General features: G+C 37.0%; 1 protein-coding gene across 2 annotated transcripts in view; it reads right to left on the bottom strand.

Annotated features, from left to right (window-relative positions):
- Positions 1 to 20,396, bottom strand: part of epha8 (eph receptor A8) — a 62,756-nt gene extending 42,360 nt beyond the window's left edge. For both annotated transcript variants that reach the window (XM_056734710.1, XM_056734712.1), the window contains exons 1-2: positions 20,194 to 20,396; positions 3,774 to 3,838 (exon numbers count right to left, since the gene is read on the bottom strand). In XM_056734710.1, coding sequence (XP_056590688.1) covers positions 3,774 to 3,838; positions 20,194 to 20,281 — 153 coding nt within the window. In that variant the 5' untranslated portion in view covers positions 20,282 to 20,396. The remainder of the gene's footprint in view (positions 1 to 3,773; positions 3,839 to 20,193) is intronic.
- Positions 20,397 to 25,182: the final 4,786 nt, after the last annotated feature.

Here is a 25,182-nt window from a genome sequence, read left to right as displayed (position 1 = left end):
GGAATTTTAAGGAAATGGAATTGCCGAATCCTTGAAAAAGACAGATGGATTCAGACGAAAGTGTCCATGCAGCAAATCCTTTTGTAAAAGGGAATCATGGGGCACAAAGAGGGCTGAAGTATTTAATCCATCAATAGCGATTCCACCGGCCGTGTAGACAGTGCTACTGCTTTAACATGAGGGTCAGGCTTGTGACAACCAAACAAACTGTATTTACCTTCGACGTGATCGGCATATGTGCGATCGTTTGGACCAACAACTAAAGATGTGTTTTGATTCTGGGGCTTCCCAGAGGTGCATTTATTTCTCAGATGTTGCTTTAGAAGCTCAGGAGAGGTGTTAACGTTGTATCAGATTTTCTCATGTTGTAGAGATTTTTCACTGGGGGATTTTACTCAGGAGAAATTTGTTTATTTATAAGTGCCATTTATTTTCGTGATTAGGAAAGTATAAGAAAAAAGTTATTAATGAGATATAACATGAATTTTCCAAACAATAGCCTATAATCTGGTTCGGTAGTTCACTTTGAGAATGAGATCTCTGAACTTTCAATGCAGGTGTTGGTATTGTAGTTTATCTGAATACAGTATGAGACATTTTTTTGATATATTCTTAAACAAACATCTTAACTGAGATATTAAAGGGATATTTCACCGGCAAATCAAAATTTAGGCCTATCCCCTGTTTTACTCACCTTTAAGGCATCCTGACTGAATATGACTTTCTTCTTGAAGAATAATGCAGTCAAAGTTATAATACCACATATCATACTTCCAAATGGTAGAATGGGAGTGAATGGGCGTCAACTTTTTGAAGCTCCTGTGGTCTTAAAGGGGCCATTCCCCGTGATGCCAATTTTTAAACTTTAGTTAGTGTGTAATGTTGCTGTTAGAGCATAAACAACATATGCAACATGATAAAGCTCAATGCCAAGTGAGATATTGTATTAAACAGAAGAGCTTTGATAAGACAACAGAGCCGTATCGAGCAGTTCTTTAATCGATGAATGCACTTTTTGGAGCTTCAAAAAGTCAACACCCATTTACTTCCATTCTACCTCCTGGAAGTAAAATTAAACGTGTTATTATAACTTCAACTGCATTATTCTCAAAGAAGGAAGTCATATTCAATCAGAATGTCTTGAGGGTGAGTAAAACATGGGGAAATTTTGATTTGCCGGTGAAATATCGCTTTAAGGAGATCTCATTTGTAATTTTCCAAATAATAATTGCATGTATGATTTAAATCTTAGTTGAATTGTTTTTATTTTGGCGAATATGAGTACATTTTAAAACATTGTGTCATTTTCGGAGCCTTTCCTGAAATCATATTGGAGAAACATCTTAAATTTGCATATTTTATCTGAAGACGAATCGGAAGCGAAATCTGATTTACTCAATTAACTTTTATTGCTGTCCGTCTAGGAGAAACGATCGAAACAAAATCACATTTATGGTTTTACATTCCTATTTGTTTTTGTATTGAGAGCCTGTGTGAAGTGACATAAAGTACGGCTATTAGTGAAACAAGGCTAAGTTTTTGCATCAAACGGAGCGTGTAAATGAGATGCATTTGTCGTGGCTCTTTTCAGGTGGTAACGCCGCAGCAGACAGGTACACTAACTAATGCCGAGCTGTTAAAGTACGCAACTAATTTTATCTAGCTGTCAAGTAATAATTGGGGAGGAGGCGCTTGCTGTGTCAGTGTGAATGCATGCTAACATAATCTATTTGTGGAAATTATCTTTACAGTTGAGAAAAGAAATAACCGCCTGCTTCCCACGAGACAACGTTTTTATAGCCGGCCTCCCGTGTTTTCGTAACTGAGTGGATGTGAATGTAAAAATGAGGTAAGGATCAAGTAAATAGCTTTATTATTCGCAAAGGGACTCATTTAAGAAACAATAATTGTAGGGTAAATGCTCATGCGGATCTATGTGGTGCTTTCACTGTGTAAAAGCTTGTATACTCGCATTGAAAGTGTGCTTCAGTAAATCTTGTCAAATTTTTCACCTTTCAGGTGGCTCCCTGTGAAGAGGGAAAGTCATTTTACCTGTCCCAATAATGATCTTCATACCTTTAAAACATATAATTGTCATTTCTAAGTGGAAACATTAATGTTATGGTGAGGGGTATGATCACACGGCTCAAAATATCCAATAGACAATCAAAAACAAGTTGACTGTGCATATCGCTGCCGTCCTACTGAAACCTTGTATCTCCATATTTCGAGATTTTTATTTTTGCAATAAATCATTATTATTAGTCACCCTTTATATTTGTCACTGGGTTTTGCAAATATTTTACCAATACAAAACATTAAAAAGTGCTTGTCAACTTTGACACCACAGTATTTAATCATTTAAAACGTACAGTGTTTTTTCCCTTTCCTGAAAAATAATGAATTTGGACATCTGAGAATTCAGAAGGTCTGCCAAGATATGGAACTGTAGTTATACACATGGATGAATATCAAATGCTTTACACTGTTGTGTAGACCAGATTTTTATAATTGCTAAACTATCACAATACAACCAGACGAAGGCATTAGCCAAAACAGCTTTAAAAAATGATATTAAAAATACTGAAATATTGAGTTTAAACATAAGAACACATACAACATGAAATCTTTTTTTTTTTTTCTGGAATTTAAATCCCTGCGGTTTTTACAACCAGAAACTAAGAAATGTCTTGGAAAACTGATTGGTTCTTATTGTGAGTGATTGACCGCAACTGAAATGTTGACCTTTCCAAGATGGCGTATATAACAGCATAGCAAAGAGCTAGGAACCACTTTGAACACCTGAGCAACAGCTTAGCAACACCCTGGCATTGTGTCATCTTTTGCACCTGCATTAAGTAGAATCTATTAAATCTCTTTTAAAGACTCGCTCTCTTGGATTCGAGTTGCTTGCTTGTCATGTGTCACTGTTAAACACATGAACTGATAATGAAAGTATTGTTACATCAGTGACTGTGCCGTGTTGTTGGGTTTGGTAATTGTCACCTGGTGGGGAGGCGTTTTACTCTGAGGGACATCACAGACAGCCGCCTGCGCTAATTGTGACAGTTCAATGCTTAGATCACTTTGTGCGCCGCTAATTTAACACCACATGCATCATTTTCTCCATTAGAATATGCAAATGCCCTTGACTTGAAAACAGACAACAGCCCCCGAACTGACATCGTCTTCCTTTTTCTACAGTCTCGTTCACCCGCGTCATGTCCTCCCTTCACCCACACATCTCTTTCTCTCTCTCTTTCTCTCTCAGGCTGAGAGCCGTTAAATGGTGTCACAGTGACAAGTGAGACAGAGCTTGCGATTAGAGAATGTGTGTATGCGTGCAAACAAAGCATATGGAGGCAATCACGGTTTGTTTAAGGCTAACACTTGGTCACTTCTTGCCTTTTTACTGATGGAATATCTGTTGTACGGCAAATATAGAAATTGCCGTTTTTGTGAGTTCACATTTGTGGCATTAAACTTGGTGAGTGTGTTTATCATCTCCCGAGATGATCAGATTGTTATTTGTCTTCAATTTTTAACACTTTGTGTAACTATTGAACGAGTAAATGCATATGAAGTATGTTTTTCAAATGTAAATAGCCAAGAATTATTAATATTTCAAATTGATGAAATGTGACCTTTCAATTTCAGAAGTTCAAACAGTATAAGCAAATAAAGCTTAAAAGTGCTGTGTGTCATTTCTGTGCGGTTTTCCTGAAAGTTGCATTAATATTAAACATTAAAAAAGACACTAAGACCATTCTTACCCCATGTGACGGGTACGTGAGCCACCCCCAGTCTCCTGATACCTTGGTTGTGTCCAGGAGGTTCACTGTAAATGAAACATAAAAGTACATTACAGTAGTTTTCAAAACAAGCCTTTTGTGCTAAAGTACAGTTAAATGATCACAACTTTTTGATTTAAAATGAATGATCCCAAGTGATGCAAACTGAGAATGCATAACCTGTTTTTTTCAATGTCTTTTTAAAATAACTAATACAGAAGTTCTGTCCATCATTCACAGACCTCTCACCTCATAGGACATGATCTCCAAACCTGACATGTGATGCCATTATCATCAAGTGTTTGGAACAAAGATACAGTGTAGTGTCTTTCTAAGCTAAGTGCCAAATCTATTACAGATCGTTTCCTAAACGTTTGTTTAATGGACCCCAAATGAGTTTTCAACTACTTAACGGTTAGATCGATACAGCAGTTTAACCCAGAGTTCAACATTAACATCTATTTAATAAGAAATGCACAAGCTAAAATGTGAGCCATGTTAAAGAGAAACATTTTTTTTTCTAATTATAATAACATTCAATATTTTTCAATTTGTAATACAATTCATAACCTTACAGACAGTTACATGCAGTACAGGACATTAAAGCTAAAAAACTTTACGTAAAGAATTGTTTGTTGATTATTATTGTTATTATATAATTGAAATTTTTATTTTTATATATCAATACAAAAACAAATACTATGTCTCTGCATATTAAGATGGAACAGTAGGAACTATTTTCACTTGAACTTTAAAAAATGAAATATAAACAAAATATTTAATTGAATAAATGCAAATAAATAATGATTGTTAATGTGTTATTGCTTTTACTGTAAATAAAAAAAATTAAACTGACAAAATTTCTGTGACCATTTACCGTCATGTCATTCAAAACCTGTTTATAGCCACTGTCCTTCCATATGCTTGGATTTTTCAAATTTGCTGTTTTTCATGAAATAGGAAAAATGATTAAGATGATAAGCACTTTTTAATACTTTCTATTTGTTAGATATTTGGAAAACCCAGTGACAAACATTCAGACTGACTAGTGATTTATGGCGAAAGAAAAACACAAAATACGCTGAAGCAAGGTCTCAGAAGGACAGCAGCGATGAGACTTGTTATTTCTGAGGAATGCAAGAAAAAAAACTATTTGAGGTTTTGTGTCCATACAATTGAAATCAATTGTGTTCAATGTTGTTTTGTTACCAACATCCCTGAAAATATCTTCTTTTGTGGTCTGGAGAATAAAGAAGGTCATACAGGCTTGACGAGAGTCTTTAAAAGATGAAAGAATCTTCACTTTTGAGTGACCTATCACTTAAACTGTGATAAACTCACTGTAATGCGGTTTGTGGTTTTATGAAAACTAAATTTAGCGCTTAATATGTACTGACACATCCAGTGGGTCGTCTGCCTGACTTTACTGATGACCAGACACATAGCCTGTTTTTAGTACAAATCAAGGTCACCAAGGAACAAGCCTTTATTTTCCCTGACTCCAGCTAAGGGCCATATCATGCTAAATTTCTCTCACGAATGCACACGGTAAACTGTGTCTTCCTGAACCCATCCATCTGGGAAACGGGAAGGGAGTTGCGTGTTTGGCCCTGAGCTGCTCGCGTGACACTTGATGTGGGAAGCTGTGACAGATGTGCTCATCTGTGCAGGAGGAGGAGCCGGTGAGAGACGTTCACCTGACCCAGTTTTACCCCCTAAATCCCAGAGACCTGCTTTACATGCAGCACACCCTGTTAGTTGGAAATGGGTAAACAAAGAGTCACCTTCAATTTGAAAATATGCCAGATGCCTCATGGATGTGTGTCGCGTACCGCGGTAACGGATAACAGCGCACCGGCATCAACCTCCCACAAGAATCACACTAACAAATCAAGCTTACTGTTACCTTCACATTCGACACTTGTACGATCCGATGATGGTTTTTCAGTGCTGGAAGGCCGCGGACGTCTTCAAGACTGCCCTCTGGGTCAAAACTTTATTTGAGTGTTCAGTGTTTTACAATGACGCAAGTGCAACCACAAACTGCAAAAACCTCTGCATGGGACATTACAGGACTCATTGACAGACACCAGTTACAATAAACTAATGCATTCTGTATTTATACTGTAAATCTTATAGGTTAAGGGTCAAAAGTGGGTTGAAATATTTAGGATAAAATGTTTCTTTTAATTCAGAATGCAATGGTTGCTCGCTGAAGAAAAAACAGTCCTTCCCAAGTCAACATTTTCTATTTACTGTTCACGCAAAAATGAAAATGATGTCATCATTCACTCACCCTCTTGTCATTTCAAACCTTTATGAGATTTTTTCTTCCGCAGAACACAAAATAAAATATTTGGAAGAATGTTGATAACCGAACAGCTCGTACTCATTGACTTGCATTGGTTTTGAATCAGTGCAAAAGAACTACATATGTACCACCATTGTTTGGTTTACCTATAATTTTTGGATGATTTATCCCTTAAAATGGGAAATTCGGTGCCTTTAACAAATGCCACATTGGTTGTACAGTCCTGATGTGCACGGGGAAAATGACGTGCACACTTTTAGGGTGTCATTATAGCACAAGGCCCCAGCTGAGCTCAGACTAGTGTTATTACAGTAAAAATGGTGCAGCGCTCCTCATCTCATCTCATCTCCGCCATCATTAACAGGTTGTCTCTAGGGTTTGTTCCCTTCTTTTAAACGTCATCACTTTGGTTCATTTTCTTCTGACTCGCGTCAAGATATTTTTTATTTTTCTCTCTATCTCTCTGTCTCTCTCTCTCTCACGTGTTGTAATCAGCGGTATTAGTGCGCTTGGTGATTGGACTCTTCATTTGGAAAGGCTGCGGCTGATTAGGGCACTGGGTCAGAAAGTAAGAACAGATGGCCTCTCTCTCTCTTTCTTTTGCTCTCCCTTTCTCTCTCTTTGTTTCTTTTCCTCTCACTTTTTGGCTACTTGGTCTCATCGAGCAAATCAAAAAGGGTGGTGTATTTTAGCAGTTTGCCCCTGATGGTAGATGGTAGCCACATCATTCTGACTACCATACAAAAAAAAAACAATCCCATTATCAAAGATTTTATTTCAGGACTCAATTAAATAAAGGCTACTCTTACAGAAAAACACACATTAAATTGTGTTAACACTGACTGAGAGTAATTTTTCCAATAACATATAATTCACGTGAGACCACATGTTTTTGCACATGTGAAATTCATGTTGCTTTTCTGGAAGTGCGACCCTAACCGAAAACATTTAAGAAAAATTGATTTGGCCAAAGTGCAAACTAACGCATATCAGGGAACATGGGTTTTATTCAAATATATAAAAAAATGCAGAGAAAAACAAAAAGATCACCGAAAATTAAGTGTATATTGATTGCAATTTGAACAGTTATTATTTTTTATTATTATAATCTTGACTCAGTAAACTTTGTGTTGTGTGTATTTTATTTATTTTTCCTGAAATGCTTACCAAAGCTGAGCTTCAGTAATCACAACCTTGCAATATGCATATAGAGGTGATCAAATCACCCAAACCTAATAATCATTTCATTTCTGTGGAACACAAAAGAAGATATTTTGAGAAATGTCTCTCTGGCTTTGTGTTTATTCAATGGAGGTCAATGTTGTTTGGTTGCCAACGTTCTTTAAAATATCATCTTTTGTGTTCTGCAAGTCATGAAGGTTTAAAATGACATGGTGCTGAATACATTATGATTCCTATTCCAATGAATTCCTTTGCATTTTAATTGTATATTTAAATAAACAGCAAAAAGTTGGCCACTTTTGGCCACTTCTGCATGATTTTGCAACTGAAATTCAACGAAAGCACCTTTAAACGTCTTTAAATTATGAGCAGTTTGAACTGGAGGTTTTTAAGTTACTCTCTCAACACTTCTCTCAACTTCCTGTTTTTGCGAGCGAATCAGCCAATGACCTCGTAGCGCAGTCAATTTCACAAGCCCATGTTACAATTACACATGGAGATGCCTGTCGCCTGTCAGCGGTGACGGATGACTTTCCACGACGCAGGGATATCTTGAGGGAATTAGGTGTACACTTCAGCTGTTTCTTAAACAATTTTTAATCTTTCGCCACCCCTTAGAAAATATCGTTTTTAAGAGTCTATCCATCAAAACAGAAAAGTCCCGACCTGTCGTGAAATAAGTCACTTGTGTTCCTTCACAAACCGAGATGTCCCTGGGGCAACATGTTTTTATATACCCTCCCAAAACTCTTGTCTCTTTTCAGTTTTTCTGCCCGTTCATGTGGAAGCATGTTTGAAACGTTTGGATTGATGGAGAGCTGCGGTGCCCCAGATGCCCGGGTCACCGGCGGAGAGATTGCGGCGTCTGGAGCGCCACAGGGTGAACTATTGGTGATGTTGGTGAACGGAGAAAGCGTACCGCCAACAGCCTCATTAGCACAATGCATTATGGGTAAGTTTTTTCCTATGGAGAGAGGAATATGTGCAGCGTCCTAATGGGGATGTGAGCGTAATGTTTATCACCATTAGTTTGGAATGTATTTTTAATGAAGATGTGTGAATAATGCAAGCTGGGGAGGAAACCGCAAGGGCACTTAATATACCTGTTTGTTTTCACTTCTGATTATCAAAAGCAGATTTTCAGATGCTTGCTGGTACTTTTATTAGTGGTGCTAACAAGGCAGGTATTACTATTACTATCGTTTTGAGTTTCAACAAACCCTTAACGCTGAGTATTATAATACAGAGTATAAGTGCGCCCACAATGTTTCTTCTATGGACATGAATGATACTTTAAAACTTTTGTTAAAGAGAGATCCGATGTTAGTTCTGAACTTTTGTCTGCAATGCAATCTGCAACTTTTGTCTGGCTCATGATAAAATGGGCAAGATTTGGGGAAAGATTTGTAAATACCCTCATGAAAATGAACCATGGTTTAACTATAGTAACCAGTTTTTCCTTTTGATTCATAGCAACCATACTAACCCCATAGTTCCATAGTTTAATCATGGTATTTATAGTAAAAATATGGTAAAACAAACAGTAATCAATCTGCCAAAAAACACAGTTACTACACTACACTAAACGAATCCTTGGTCTGCAAAGTAAAATCTGTCTAAATTTTATGTCAAATCAGGCAACTGTATCTTTTTGTCAGTTCCAGATGGAACAGTTGAGAACAGATGCAGTTTTTGGAAAGTACTGATGAGGGTTGGAAGACTTTTGATAGGCAGGACATCCATATGGCCTTAATTCTACACCCGACTCACTCTTTACTGATCAATCAAATCACTCGATTGTATCTTCAACTCACACATATACACACACCTACACTTACACACACCCCCCCACACACACTGTATACACCTCCAAAACAAACATAATTTAATTCCTTTCCAGAAAATGTCTCCTTTTATTCTTTCTTTCTTCTGATAAAGAGTTCATATGATAAAAATTATATTAAGAAAAATGCTTAATTTAATTATAAAATTAATCATATCAGCATTTTTACATGTAGCCTACGGTGCCAATTTCACTCCAGTGTTTGTTGGACTTCAAGAACAAACCCCAGGAGTGTCATAAAATCGGGCAACAACAATGCGAAAGATTTATGAAAGCTGTCATGAAAACTCTGGTTTATTTACATTTTTCTTAACTCATGTTCCATATGTATTTACTGTAAAACATGAACATTTTATGTAAAGTGTCGCAAATAAATGCAAATTAAATATTTTTATTTCGAAATTCTAAGAAATGTTAAATTAGTAATATTAGTTCACAAAATTTTACATTTTAACACATACAAAAAAGTTCATTAAAAAATAGGTTTTACATTTAAATTTTCTCAATTCATTGCTTGGTCGGTGTAGCAAAAAAAAATATTACATCTGGTGTTAAATGTGCTTTTCAGCCAGGTAAGTTGTCTGTATGTTTTCTCTCAGTATGATGTAACTGTTTAAGACAAATATATTCCACATTCTTAAGCAGGAAGCCGGTCTGACATATTGTTTTTCCATTAAACCTAAATTGACTTCAGATTTCACACAGCGACTAAGTGCTCTTGCTTCTTTTATCGTGCGAAAAAGCGGTCATCGACCATCTCGCTTTGAAACGACTCGCCCTTTCAACAACAAAGCTAGAAATCTAAACACTCGATCCGCGGCGAGGAGCCTGTGCGTGAGCGAGCGTTTAAAACAACATTCATCATCATTGCAAAGAAATCCTTGAGGATTCATCTCATGAAGGTCTATCCTCAAAGCTCTGGAGAGATCCTCTTCAGAAAACACACCGCGCTCGCAGGAGTGGGTCATTAGATGGACACTGTTCGTCCGTGTTGAATATCAGTTTGTGCTTGAAGGACTACTTCAATGAACGGTAATGAATTGTTGATGCTGTATATAAATTCCCTGATGTACGTGACATTTTGTGTGTTCTCTCCACAGCTCGCACTTCAATTATTCCAGCAGAGGCCGTGCGGTTGTCTGATGGAGACGAAGCTTAATGTTCTCGCCGTTTTCAGGTAAACGGAGACCTGAAAGCCTCGTCTTTCTCTGGAGGATTCAGTGGGCACAAATGGTCACACGGCGGCATAGCCGGGGTCCCTGGGGAGCGTTTGTCCACTTGTTTGTTGTAGGGATGTATAGATGTATAAAGTTATTTTGGGACATGAGAAATCAGAGGTAAACTGCTATGTGGAACATACAGCAGCATCACTGAAACTAGTTTTAGGGATTGTTCACCCAAAAATGAAAAATTCTGTCATATTTTTTCCCGTCCTCACTCTTGAAAATAAAGGTGTTTCAAGAGGTTCTTCGATGCCATGGGGAAAAAAACGTTGTCAAAAAGGTTTCACAAAGAATCTTTTACATCTGAAGAACCTTTCTGTTTCACAAAAGGTTCTTTGTGACGAAAAAAGGCTCTTCAGATTATAAAATGGTAAGAAAGAGATGGTTCTGTAAAGAGCCTTTGACTGATCGTTTCTTTGTGGAACCAAAAATGTTTCTTCAATGGCATCGCTGTGAAGAAACTTTTAAGCACTTAATTTTTAAGAGCTATTTTGAGAAATGTCACACTGCAAAAAAGACATTCTTACTAAGTGTTTTTGTCTTGTTTTGTAGTACAAATATCTAAACACTTTTAAATCAAGATGCACTTTCTTGACAAGAAAAGTGACCTAAGATATTTAGCCTCTTTTAATAAGAAATATATAAGAATTCAGGAAGTTTATGGTAAAAACAAGCAATTTTTACATCTGAAGAACATTTTTTTCTTAAGAAATTTGCTTGTTTTACCATAAACTTCCTTCATTCTTATATTTTTCTACTTTTTCTAAAATATATCTTTTCTTGTCAAGTAATTAAACAAAGTAAACAAAAATGCTTAATAAAAATGTCATTTTTTGCAGTGCAATGTTGTTTAGTTACCTACATTCTTCTAAATATCTTCTGATCTCCGACACACAATGTTCGTGTCTGCATTTCAAAGATAGCATTAATACAAAAGAAGCATCTTCACAATACTCGCTGTCAAATCCTAAAGCAACAATTTCATTTAATTTCATTCAAACATGCTCAGATGTCAAGTCCCCCCTGGTAACGTCTGTATAAAACGACAAACATAAGCTTGCGTTCATATTCAACAGATGTCAGAAGGAATCATTTGAGTCAATCAGTTAATCCCTGGAAGTAACGTATGATTTCTCATATAGCTTTATGTCAGGGTAAGACGGTGCTGCGCGAGTCTTCTGAGATGAACGGCGATAAGTCTTTCGTTGACAGTTAGATACATTTTAATCCATATAAATGGTTTTAGTGTTGGCCTGTCATTCAGCAGAACCGCTGAGGAGGATCTATACACTCCGATAGTGTTTAATGGAAAGAGGTCCGGTACAATAGAGTAGATACTAAATGATTGCGAGGCGCGGGTGACAATGACAGCCGTTCCCGTGAAATGACGGGACATGCAAGCAATGCATTTCAGCCTCGTCGCTTATGACGTTATGACACTGTGCTCTTATTACTTTCCCTCAATAAAGAAGTCTGCAAATATGCAACACAAATGCATTAAATAAACAATGCCACAGCTTGGAAAAGGAGATGATTTCTTTCATCACCGCAGTGGGTTGAAGTCTCAGGCCGCTGTGTTGATATAAACAGAGTTTTCGCAGGTAATTATTTAATGGACTTGGGCCGATGCTCAGACCTCTATTAGAGCACACGCCGGATAATTCCTTCAATAATCTGGAACGCTGCTTTAAAGCACGTTTTACGCTGATGCAATGGCCTGAAAGAGATATTAAATAAATCTTTTGCCTCTGAATGAGCTTCCTTTCCTCCGCCGCTCTTCTTCAAATAGGCTTTATTAATTTCAACCTTTCCGAGCATCTGCGCTCGCTTTAAATGATGAATTCCTTCGTTTTTTTTTAATGCGATGCGTGCCGTGCGTGCGTTGGGTTTGCTGTGAGATCAGAATACCCTGCTGTAGACTACCACCACTGTACACTACCCATCACTGAATTGGGTTAAACCTTTGATTCATGTGCAGATTACGGAGTGTAAAATACATTATTTCTCCATCGAAAGCAGAGGGGAAAACCATCAGTGGGGATCTGGATGAGTTTGTGGTTTACTGTATCACGTTTCTGTGTGGTGACGCACAAGGCAGATGGGAATACAGGAGCAATTTTTGTGTTTCAAAGGAGTCGAGTGCATGTTCTCTTAGTAACCCAGACAGTTGACAACAGACAAAGTATTATATATAATACATATAATACATAGGAACAGTATAAGCCTTTGCATTTCCTGATTTTTTTTTGGATTATGATTTTCATAATTTTCATTTGAAAGATGTGTTAAATAGTCTTGAAAATTATGCTGCAAGACAACAAAAACGATCCTTAAAGAGTATGCAAAACACATTTTTGAAAGTTAAGTAAACTGTGCACAGATTTCCTGAGTCTTAAAGAAATAGTTTCTCCAAAAATGAAAATTCGTCATCATTTGCTCATCCTCCAGTTGTTACGAAGACATTTTTACCGGTTTGTTTGCAGATATTTTAATAAAAGTTTGTAACTAAGCCGTTTTGGGGCACCATTGACTCCCATTGTAGAACAAGATCTACTATGGGAGTCAATGGTGCCCCTAAACGGCTTATTTTCAAACTTTCATTTAAAATATCTGCATTTGTTTTCAGAATTGTTTCTAGGTCTGTAACAACTTGAGGTTGGACAAATGACGGCGAAAGTGTAATTTTTGGATGAACTATTACTTTAAACACCGACTTTTACTTCAAAACAATTTCTCAACCTAAAAGGTAATGTCGATGCCGATCAGTTCCATCATTTAAAAGCGGTTTGAGTTCTGGTTTCCTGAACGGTCTCTGCGGTGAGTCTCCTGTGGCAGTGGAGTTCTGCTGCGCTCTCCATCATGCAGGGATGCTGAGGTGCATCTGGCCGGCGTGACAGAAATAGCCCCATGGCTGGAGCTGTAGATTGTCACAGCCATAAAGTTCAACACGGACATTCTTTAATGTGTGCTGTGGGGCCACTTCATTTTGGAATATGCCGGAATGTCATCTATCGTCTCCGTCCCCTCTCTTTCTCTCTCTTTGGCCTTTCTGTCGTGCTGAAATGCAGCATCAAGAAGCTCTTTCTTCATACTGTCATGCAGCGGGTCTTCACCTCTTGGCTGTTTTAGAGCTGCCAGAGAGAAAATTATACGGACTGACTGATCGTTTAGTTAGGATGTCCACAGCAATGGAGAATGCAAGACACTTTAACAAGACACATTTAATATAATGTAACGTAGTTTCTGTCCTGTTAAGATACAAACTTGCTCTACCAAAGTGATAGTTCACCCAAAAGTGAAAATGATGTCATTATTTATTCACTCTCGTGTAGTTCAAAACCTGCAAGTGACTCTTTCTTCTGTGGAACACAAAAGAAGATATTTTAAGAAATGTCTTATTCTGTGCATTATTACTTGCGGCTATTATTTTGGCCACAATATGAATGGTTAGTTTGGACAACTAAGGTCAAACTGAGCACAAGTGTTTGCTGAAGTGTGATAGTTTGCTTTTCTATATGTTTGGCCTTCTGAACCTCTGACTATCAGCAAACAGAAGTACCAAACCGCCTGTATTGATTCAGAATCCCCGTTCCTCCAAGTGCACTTCTGTAAACACAGGCCGAGGTGAAAGAATACTGTGTTTTACTGACAACAAAAAGTCCTAAAGTCACACTACGAGTCAAATGTATGGACACACTTGACTGAATGCTACGCTTAAATAAATATGAATACATATGAATTATTTGAACTGGATCACAAAGGAAATGACAAAATTGCCAAGCATATAGAAACAAGTTTAATACTGTTAAGACCGTTACATTTTCATTTAATCAGTATTGTGGTCATTCCAGTCCAGCATCTGTTGAGTGTAAACAAAATCAAACCTCAGGAGTGACAAAGTGATCCAACAGCAATGTGAACCACTGACAGCATGACAAGACGCATGAAAAGTAATACAAATCAAGGTTATCACGTCAGAAAATAATTTAAAACCTTTTTCTAAATGCATGTACAAGATATTACTGTTGTATTGTTTAAAAGCGAATATGAACTTGTTTTCTTGGTTTGAGGTCTTAGAAAATACAGAGGATCTTTTCTGTTATTTTGACCTGCTAGTTTTCTTTTTCTGTAAATGAATGAAAATAGAAACAATATTTATATATGAAATATTAGTAGTTGACAGAATGAAAGAAAAATAATAATTTAACCTAAGCACCTATAAATAGTCAAATATTTGAAATGCTCTCTTCATTTTTTCTGTGGCTGTCTTTACAAATGGTGGCTACTTTGAAGAACATAATTCCAATACTTACATTTGTTTTATTTTCAACACAATCTCATGACAATTGTACAAGTGGTTAATTCATATGAATATAAAGGCCTGTGTTTAGAGACGATCAGTTTTTGTGCCACTGATGCGGCAGCGGTTAGATTTAGGGGCGGGTAATGGGGTGTCACCATCGCACCGTACGAAAAAGACACCTCGCAAAATAGTTATGAATTCTTGATGTCTTTAAAATGACCGAGCAACACAAAATCAAAGATTTAAATCAATGAATATAAGTAAACTTGACGTTTTTTTGGAGCAAAATAAACATTCTCAATAAAATCATTAATCTCAGTATTAATTGGACATATTAGAAATGAAAGTCTGAGCACTGTATCTCTCAATCTATCATCTCTTAAACTATCATCTACATCCATATATGTATTCAATTGTTAACAATGATAAACACACATCACCTATTCATGTATATTGCTTTTATGGCTATATTTGATGCTTATAAAATAAATTATTCCACTTTAGCCCGAAATCCACAGATGGGGTCACAAATATTTCCTACATTTATATTTATGTTATATTTTAATGACTTTACAATTGATTGTGAAATAAAGTTGAATTACAATTAACAATTATAATGAGAGGTTGTGTGCAAGCTTTTGTGTTTTATCTACATTTTAAAGGGGTCAAATGACGTGAATACGTCTTTTTCTGTGTCTTCGTTGTGTTATATGTTGTCCATTTATATATTAGACACATAAAAGTGCAAAAATGAAGTGTCGGAACAAAAGACGCATTCTGTCTAAAAGCGAAGGCTCACCCAGACCTGCCTGAAACGCCTCATGTAACTTCACCCCCATAAATATACGTCAGTTCTTGGTATGATTTGACACAATTTTTCATTTGCCAATCATAGCACACCTCGCTTTCAGAGCGATGAGCTTTGTAAAAATCTGCACCTTTCAAAGAGGCGGAGCAAAGAGGAGATACAAACACGCACGGTAGGCAAAAAAATACAGCGTTTTTGAAGCTTAAATCGTATATGCACATTGCATTACATCTAAAACAAACAATAATATTGATTAAAGCCCTTTAATGTTGCCAATGTGAACTCGGTCACCAATTCACCTTCTCTTTTCATGCACAACATTGCACAGTTGACTTATCACAGGTACAGCAGTACAGCACAGAGACGCCAGGATGTTCTGAAATCTCAGCAACTTTCTTTTTCAAAGATCTTCTGGGAACTGAACCCACAACCTTTTGGGTTGTAACCCAGATCCTTAACCACTCTCTCCTCCCTTGAAGATTCTGGTGTCTCGTGCCTCACATTCACAAACTGCCACTCATCAAAGCTACAAACGCACCACAATCAATATTAAATTCCTCAGAGAATAAGAGCCGCATGCAGCTTTTGGCTGATCTCCACAGCGCGGATGCACAATAAACTACTCTACTGTAAGAAATCCTTAATGCACTTTCACCATACGTGACACGTGATGCATTTCTATGATTTTATCAACAAAATCATAAGACACATGAACCAGAGATAAACAGATCAGAGCAAATACGTCCCGCAGACGGAAGGTGGTAAAAGTCAGGGAAATTGTCTGTGACCTGCGGAAAACGTGCATGATCTCTGACCTCTTGGCATCCGATTATAGAGCAGTACTGCCGTCTCTTTCCTCCGCCTCCCACGTAAAGTTAAAAAGAGATTTGACAGTCCTGTTTCGGGAATCATTGTTTCCTTCCCGGGAAGATAACATTTTTTCCCATCACCCTTCAAGAGTTACTCATATTTTTCTCTTATTTTAGAAGCATAGCGGTCTTGATATAACCTGCCACTACATGCAGATATGTGTCAGGATTTGATGCATTTTAACTTCATCCTGTGCTGTAAAAGATTAAAAGTGGAGTTGAATGTACAAGGATAATGGAAAGTCTATTATGGCACTTTAAGAGGATCTAACTTTGCATTAGACATAATTTTATTATTGTTAAAAATGATCAAACAAATATACGAAATATACGTTTAATAACTTCAAACCAACATTTGGTTCAAATCTTTCGAGTCACAATTGAATTTAAGCAAAATTCAAAGATTGTAAGCAAACTTCAAAAATATAAAAGAAATATTAACCTTTTAATTGAACACTTTTGAAACACATCTTGACATAAATGTGATCTGAATAAATTGAAGTGGCATAAGAAAAGAAGAAACACCCAGTAAGAGCTTTCAATCTGTGATGCACGATTGACAATACAAATTCAGATTTCTCACAAAGTTCAGTGTTAAATAATTTTGTGCTACAAATCATCAGACCTTTTTATATCAGATAACAAATAATTTCGAAAAAACACATTAATATTAAAATGGTGCCCATCATGTAGTTTGTAAGGTAAAATCAGCCCGCCAGCAAAACTTCATTTAAGAGACCGCAATGAAAGTGTGTTTGTTTAGGCTCTTCTACAGATCCACTGATAAGAATTCTAATAGTGCTTTGGATTAAGAGGCAATCTAGAAAATTACACAGTGAAGTAAATGAAAATGGACTTATGCTGTAGTTTATTAGGTATATTTTTAGCACTGAATGATGTGTATTCTGCCTTTGTGGCATTTGTCGCAGTCTTCAGACAAAAGCGAACGAGAAAAAAGAGAAATTAATTTGGTGTCTTTCTGCATCATGAAACAGGAAAAACTCGATATAAAACTCACTATATTTAAATTAAACAAAACAAAAAGTATAGATCACATACTCTCAACAGTATTTGTACAATTCAAATAAAAATCTGATAATGATTTTCTTTAATTCTTTCATTTGTGGTGTCTGTGCACACAAAGCATTTCTGAGCGGATGCCTTATGACAAAACCAAAGATGTGTTAAGATTATTATTCTCTTCTCTCTTATCTCATTTCTCTGATGGGTTTTTTAAAATGCTTCTTAATCAAGATTAAAATAAAGGCACGTTGATCTTCATTGTCTCTTGCAACATGATTCATCCTTTACGTAAGAAAATTCTGAACGTGTTCACAGCTGCAGAGAGACATCACGGCAAACCCTGCTTAACATCACACACAAAAGCTGTTTTTAGGGCAGACGAAAAGCGCTTTTCGACGGTGATTGTCTAAAACACTTTCATGCAGGTTAATGGAACAATTCAGCGAAACACCAAACGCGGCGAATGGATTAAAGAACACGGAGTTATTCTGGTTTTCAAACATGCATTTACTAGCTCCAATGTTTCTTGTTTCCTTTTGTCCTCGCAGGCCAAATTTCTGCCAAGATGTTTTCGAATGCGCCGGGTGCTAAATTAAAGGTGAATTTGAAAGGTTTCTTTTCCTTACATAGTAAATATTCTCTTGTTTACCTCTTGTCTGGCCGACATGCTTGTGTGTGGGATTTTTTAGAGCATCTCTCCCCCCTCACCTCGGCGGTCTTTACGCTGTATTGAACAGTTTGTGACAGAGAGCGGAGAGGCAGAAATTGCACGCGAGCCGTGTGTTCACTTAGTGTGTGTGAGCGGAACATCCGTGTCAGGCTGCACGCAAACCCTCTCAGATGCACTGAGATGAAAACATGGCATGTCTGAAGAGAGCAAGAAGGTCAAGAGGTCAAGACTGTTTTCTGATCCTTATAGTAAACATACATGATATGACAACACAACTGCCATTTTATTACTATAATACTGTACCAGGGTTTGCAAATAGTGTCAGCTCTTCTCCCGTGAATAAATACTAGAGTATACTTCAATCTTTACTATAGTAAATGGTATTAATTATCCTTAACATAGAAATATTAAGTTAATATTAAGGTAAATATAAACAGTGACCTGGTATAGCATTTACTAAACTTTATTAAGTCGCTTTAGTTTATACTACAGGATACAGTAGTATACAATTTTAAAGTGTATTAATTAGTATAATATACTATAATTTACCACATTTACTATAGTAGATACTACAGTATTTTTTCATTTGGGATTGGGGTTCCATGAAAATAATGTAGGGGGTTAGTGGACTGATATGTGCGTTTATATGTAAAAATGTTTAATATATTGTGAATAATATCAAATGTATTTCTAAACTGGTTAATATGTTCTATATTTTAAAGAACCTGCATAATTTAAAATGATAATTTCTTTCTAAATACAGTAATTATTAGTTCTACACCTTTTTGATAGAAGCCAATTTTATCAACGTTAGCTCATTGTCATTCATATAAAAGGTGTGATTCGTTCAAACATATGATTCGAACGCTTGGATAGACACTGAACGGCTGTACTGACAGCATCCAAACAGCTTTAGACTACAAATCCAATGAGGTTCACACAATATCAAATTCAAAGGTTTTATTCGTGTCTATTTTTAATAACGGAGATTAACATTAGAAATATGCAATGAGATTAAATGAAGATGCTCTCGATATGTTGATAATGTGTGTTTTAGTGTCTCTCTAACCGTACTGTACATGGGATGCATTGGAATACGAATGAGATCGCACTTCCACAGATACAAACGTAGATTCCACATTTCATATTCAGATTTTTGTGAAAAGTAATGTTTTAACAAACCATCAAAACAAATGTTTAAACTTGCAAAAAATCATCAAATTGAGACTATTATCCCAGGAAAGATAATTATAAATAAATAGAAGATGATTATAAAACTTTGTCAGTATCAGTTGACATATCATATTAGCACTTGATAAACTTATAAATTCAAGTTTTAAAATACAGTATTCATTTTTATATAAACAGTGTGCTCGGGGTCGCTGGGTCAGAAGAAGAAAAGCACTTGCTTTACACACAACACAAGCGATGACTCTGAAAATCAAATAATAAAACATTTCCGAACTATCAGAACATCATGAATACTGCAAACCTAAAAACACAGCATTGCAGGGGACTTGTTTCTGGTCTGTTATATGGCAGATGTATATCAGAAACCACACACATGCAAGGCTAAGAAAAGACAATCATCTAGTGCAGAAACCAGGTTTTTTTAGCACTTACAGACCCCAGGACCCCAACACAAACCGGGGACCCCCGATATCAAAGCATTAGATTTTCCCTGAACCACAAAATAAGTTTTATTAAGGAAATTACATTTACTACATTCTATATGACATCACGTTATAGCTCGTATGAGTCTTCAAATGCATATTTAAAAAAAGGAAGCAGATTCTATACGTGATATTTTCACCCTCGTAGGGTAGATCATCACGGACCCCAAAGGCTCCGCAGCCCCCGGTTGAAATGCCCGGGTTTAAAACTTATTATGACACGGGCACATTGTGCTTATTGCCAATGTGATGCACACACACAGATTCACTAAATGACTAGTGTACAAACTGATGCACAAATAAAACTGAAGTGCAACATCTCCCATAAGTTCCAGTCGCCCCGAAGGACACACACACTCACTCCCCAACAAGTTTTCTGATTCCTACTCTTCATTTCAGAGTGTTCCAGATTTGATACACATTTTGAAGTCTAATCGTCTTGCCCTTTGTAGACAGCAAAGCTTCCCATCATCGTTCTGAGGCACATGCACGCTTACCTTCATTGCTGGCCGTTCCTCTGGAGCCCAGGACCTGTATCGATATAGTCCACACTAAGAGGGGCAGCAGCCCCGGGTCTGATGCCATCGTGCAAATGTGGACCCGGCGCAGGAGGAGAATCTCTCTCTCTCCCTCTGTCTCACTCCCTCTCCCTCGCTCGCTCCCTCTCTCGCGCTCTCTGCCAGTGTAGAATCGGAGCTGTGGTCTCTATCAGGAACTGCTTTCAAAACTGCCTGCCTGCACTTGGGCACATGTAACACCACCAGGCGCAGCGTGGGGGCGTGTTCAGCACTGCCTGTCAGAGTGAGCAGCCAATCAGGAGGCAGGATTTGGAATATGCACAACACTGGTTTTGCATGCAGTACACCTCTTGTCTCTGACACATTCCTATGCATGTATTTATGGGAATGACTTGAAAAATGGTGTTTTGATATTTACATTTGTATAGATCAATTGAGTAAATGGTTGTTTTGTTAAGTTTTATTAAAGGAACAGTCGACCCAAAAATACAATTTTTACATTTTTGTCATTATTTGTTGATCATGATGTTGAATCCATATGACTTTATTATTTCTACGTCACATAAAAGCAGGTGTTTAGCAGAATGCCATTGACAGACAGACTCCATTTACATTTACTGCATCTTTATTGCATACAAAGAAAGTAAATTCCATTAATTCCGTAAATTCCATAAGCACTGTGGCTCAATTACCAAATGATAATATTGTACAATTCTAGCATTTCACAAGAATCTTTTAAATCATCCAAACAGAACATTGTGCAGTAGACGTGTTTATCAAATAACATTCTGTCCTCATTCTAGCAAATAAAACAATGTGAGATCATTGTGTTATTATTTATGAACAAAAGGGCACCTCGGTTGCCGTCGTCTGATGGATTTTCTAAATAAAAGCTTCAGGCAGAGATAAAATGATGTGTGCATATCAGGTTGTAGTCCATCTTTGCTGAGAGTGTTTCTCTTGGCGATATCTGATTCAGTTACATCTCCATCCTATAAACTTGAGTCAGTGTTTACGTTTCTGACATTGATTCAACTTAATCCATACGAAATCTCCTTCGCTCACAGCAGGTTATTCACATGCGCTGGTGAGACAATAATGACAAATTTTCATTTTTTGGTGAACTATATTTTTATCTTCTGTAATTTAAAATAAATAATGTATACTCTTAAAGGAAACAGTCATTCTCTGTATGGTTTAATAAAAATCTTTTATCATCCACAAAACCTTTCTGATGCATAAGGTTCTTTGTAGGACAATGATTCTTCGGAAAAGTAATGGTTCCTTTAAGATCCGTTGACTAAAATGGTCACTGCAAAGACCCTTTATAGTTTTGGAGATAAATGTATATATCTCACATTACATTAGCTTAAAATAGTTAGTAATAGTAATTTATAAGGAAAATCATGTTTGGATCTCCATCTGTGAGACCCATGTGATTGTTTTTCAACCTCAAACATTTATATTTATTTATCATAAATATGTTTGTTTTCACCACAATCGTTGGGTCAAAAAGGACAAACCCAATGGATGGGTGGTAAATTAACCAATGCAGAGTTGTTTTACAGTAATGCGCCGTTAGACCAAATATAAACCATTATGTGTGTTAATAACACTGGGTTAAAAATGACCCAACATTTTTGAGTAGTGTATTTTTAGATCAATTTTAATGTTGATAATGTTGTGGATACACCGGATGTGTGAACGTGTAAAAAAAATGCTGGGTCAAAAAAGAACCAACCCAGTTACGTTGATGAAGAATTAACCTATGATGGGTTGTTTTAATATATTTTTTGGGTCAAATATGAACAGTTTTTCTGGGCAAATTTAATGTCAATGTCTGTGTTTGTCCCTTTTTGACCCAACTCATTTTCTTCAAGGTTAATCGACTAATTTAAAGGTTAATCAACTATTATAATCAAATATTAATCAAATATAAATCAAAATTATTAAGTGTTGCCAGAATGTTGGGTACACTGTAAAAAACTAATTACAGGATATTTCTGTTTTTTTGTTTCAGATTTTCCATGTAAAATGTATGTGTATGTAAATGTACTTTGGTGCAATTTTTTTAAATATGGTCAAAAACTATAAAATTACAGAAAAAGACAACACATTTAAAAATGGGTGAAACAGTTTAATATATATCCTATATATCCTATATCCTATAATTTTACAGGGAAACAAATTTTTTTACAGTGTTATTTTCAACCCAGCGTTGGGTCTAAAAGGGATGAACCCAATTGTTGAGATATAAATCAATATGCCGAGTTGTTTTAACCCATTGTTGGGCACATCTAAGAACACTTCTGGGTTAATTTACCCCAACGGTCAGGTTCGTCTCTTTTTGGTCAGATTTGTTCCTTTTAGACCCAAAAGGTTAAAAAGTACCGGGTATAGGATCTTACCTTTTTGTAGATAGATGCTGGTCTTCTGTCATCTCAGTGTTGCAGCTGGACATGAGAATCTGATAGAAAAGACAAGAGGAAGGAGAGAAGAGAGATAGCGAAGAGGATTCAGAGCCAAAGCAACGCTGCATTTCGCCTGCCAATGTGTTTCCTGCGCTGTCTGAGAATACAGTGGAGATGTTGTGCTGGGTCACAGCTATCACTGTTCACCCCTCCATCCAAAAACATGTCTGCGTGCAAGAGGTACAAGACATTTGGATGAGTGTCTGTTTAGTAATTCACATCAGATAAGATGCTGTTTTAATGCTGCTCTATTGCCAAGACAAGCAATATTATTGCCTTTATGTGTTTAGCCCTGGATTCTGCACTTTGGTAAATGTGTTAATCCTCAGTGTTTTATAACCGCTTCTTTAGCTGTATGGTTATTATTCCACAGAAGCACCGCAGAGAGGCCCGGCACCTCCCGTCTACTAATGTGAATGAAATCTCAACATAGACGCTGTAAATTTCATTTTAATCCGGTGAGTCGTCCCATAAAACCAAATGATTATATCCCTCACAACAACTTACATATTAATATCCATTCTGCTTAGGGTATATGGCATGAAGAATGTCTCAATGAATGGTCATTTGATATATAAAATGTTATGCTTGTGGATACCAAACCCATATGCTGTTATATTTTCCTTGGGGGGGAAGATTTGTGTCTAGAATCAAAAGACCAAATTCATTTTTTAGCTGTTGAATCACATTTAGTCCAGTTTAGTCCAATTAAATATACTGATTTGATGAAAATATTTAAGAGAAAATGTGGAATTGCAATAAAATGTATATTCATAAAATAAGGGAAAAGCTACCATCTACTAAAAGAGAATGCATGGAGTAGACTTTCCCGAAATTAACGCAATATAAATCATGACGATTATGAAAATATATTGCTGCTGTGCCCCATTCTGAAATACTGAAAAAACACTAGTTTTGTTTTAAGTCCAGAAAACAAAAAATATATACATAAAACAGGTTGAGAGAGAAAGAGAGCACATGTGTGATCACTGTAAACCACATGTCTCATACCTCTCGTTCACAAACTCTTCATTAAAATCAAGAATATTTCATTTCTCTTTGAGAGGAGCTCTTGTTTTGCCATTCGGTCAATGGGACTTTACTATCAAAATTACAAGCCTCCAACTAATTCAGGGGAAGAATCTGTGTGCTTTTTGTAACCAAAGCGGACAGAACCGACACCACGCGTTGACAGATTGAGTTGGCCAGACGAGTTTTCTGTCAACACCATCACTACAGGCGCCCTGAGCTGGATTTAACACGTAAACTTGGTGGCGGTCTCCTTCAAATGACACCCAACCAAACACTCGTCCTCATGTGTTATCATGCGGCATACGCTTCACACCAGTCGGGCGTGTGTCTGCCTCCAGGTGTTTAATAAACTCCAGCACATTGGGGCTGGAGGGGCGTTCTTGGGGACCTGATGTGCACGTGTGCTTGACGGACACTCGGGCATGGCGGACGGCGCGAGGCAATCCTGAATTACCTACTCGGCTACCCCACGGCCTGACATTTTGAGGCACTGTGTGGCACTGGGCGGCAGATGGTCCGGGTCACTACTCGGGTCTCGGACGCCGAGTGATTTCTATATATAACCTAGCAGGGACACGCTTGTGTAGTTTAATGGATTTGTTAGGTAACCTTGTAATTATTTTAATGATTTAAAATATGACTAGAAAACAATAAATTGTTTTTTGTGAATTAGATTTTTATTAACAAAGCATTTTTTTGCATGAATGTCAGGAATTTCTGGCAGGACGTGTTGTTCTTTTGTTGTTACATCATCGCCATGTGTAACTTCATTTTATTTAAAGGAACAGTTCACCCAAAAATAAAAATGCTGTCATCATTTACATAACCTTATATATAGCATACACCGTAAAGTGTTACACATTTTATTGGTAAAAACTCCAGAGTTATGCATTTTGTAAAACTGCTTTTTATCACATAATAAAAAACACCACATTCATTTAAGTGACATGTTTGCACTTGCTAAGTGTCCCAAAGGGTCTAGAAATATTCCATGAACACTTGGGCCAAAAACAGGAAATGTATCATAAAAAGTAGTCAAGTGGTCAAGTGCAAAGACGAAAAAGGGGGTATTTGGAGGCAGCCAAAACTCTGGCGGTGCGCATACAGTACGTGCTATTATGATGATGAGATTTGCACACGTAGACTAGGCTGTCCCTCACGTTCTTCAGCCTTAAGCCTCCTCCAGGTGTTTAGAAATGTTAACAGCGGCATGAGGGCATGGAACATGTCACAATGAAGATACCAACCTTATGGTGGCCGGTCGTCCAGATGGAGCCTGCTCTACACAGGAGAAACCTGTTCTCATCAAAGGCTAATGTGAAGTTTTAATCAAACGCTGTCCGTAGAGCAGACCAAACACTGCAAGGATGAAAATGGCCAGGTCAAATAGAGTTCAAACAGACACTCAAAGGCTTCCCGAAATTACCGCCAACTTCAAACGCAAAAGCAAATCACTTTCTCCATG

This window comes from Triplophysa dalaica, chromosome 21 (assembly GCF_015846415.1).
Source record: "Triplophysa dalaica isolate WHDGS20190420 chromosome 21, ASM1584641v1, whole genome shotgun sequence".
Classification (NCBI taxonomy): Eukaryota; Metazoa; Chordata; class Actinopteri; order Cypriniformes; family Nemacheilidae; genus Triplophysa; species Triplophysa dalaica.
The sequence above is the reverse complement of the archived record's forward strand: the minus strand, read 5'-3'. Positions and strand labels throughout refer to the sequence as shown.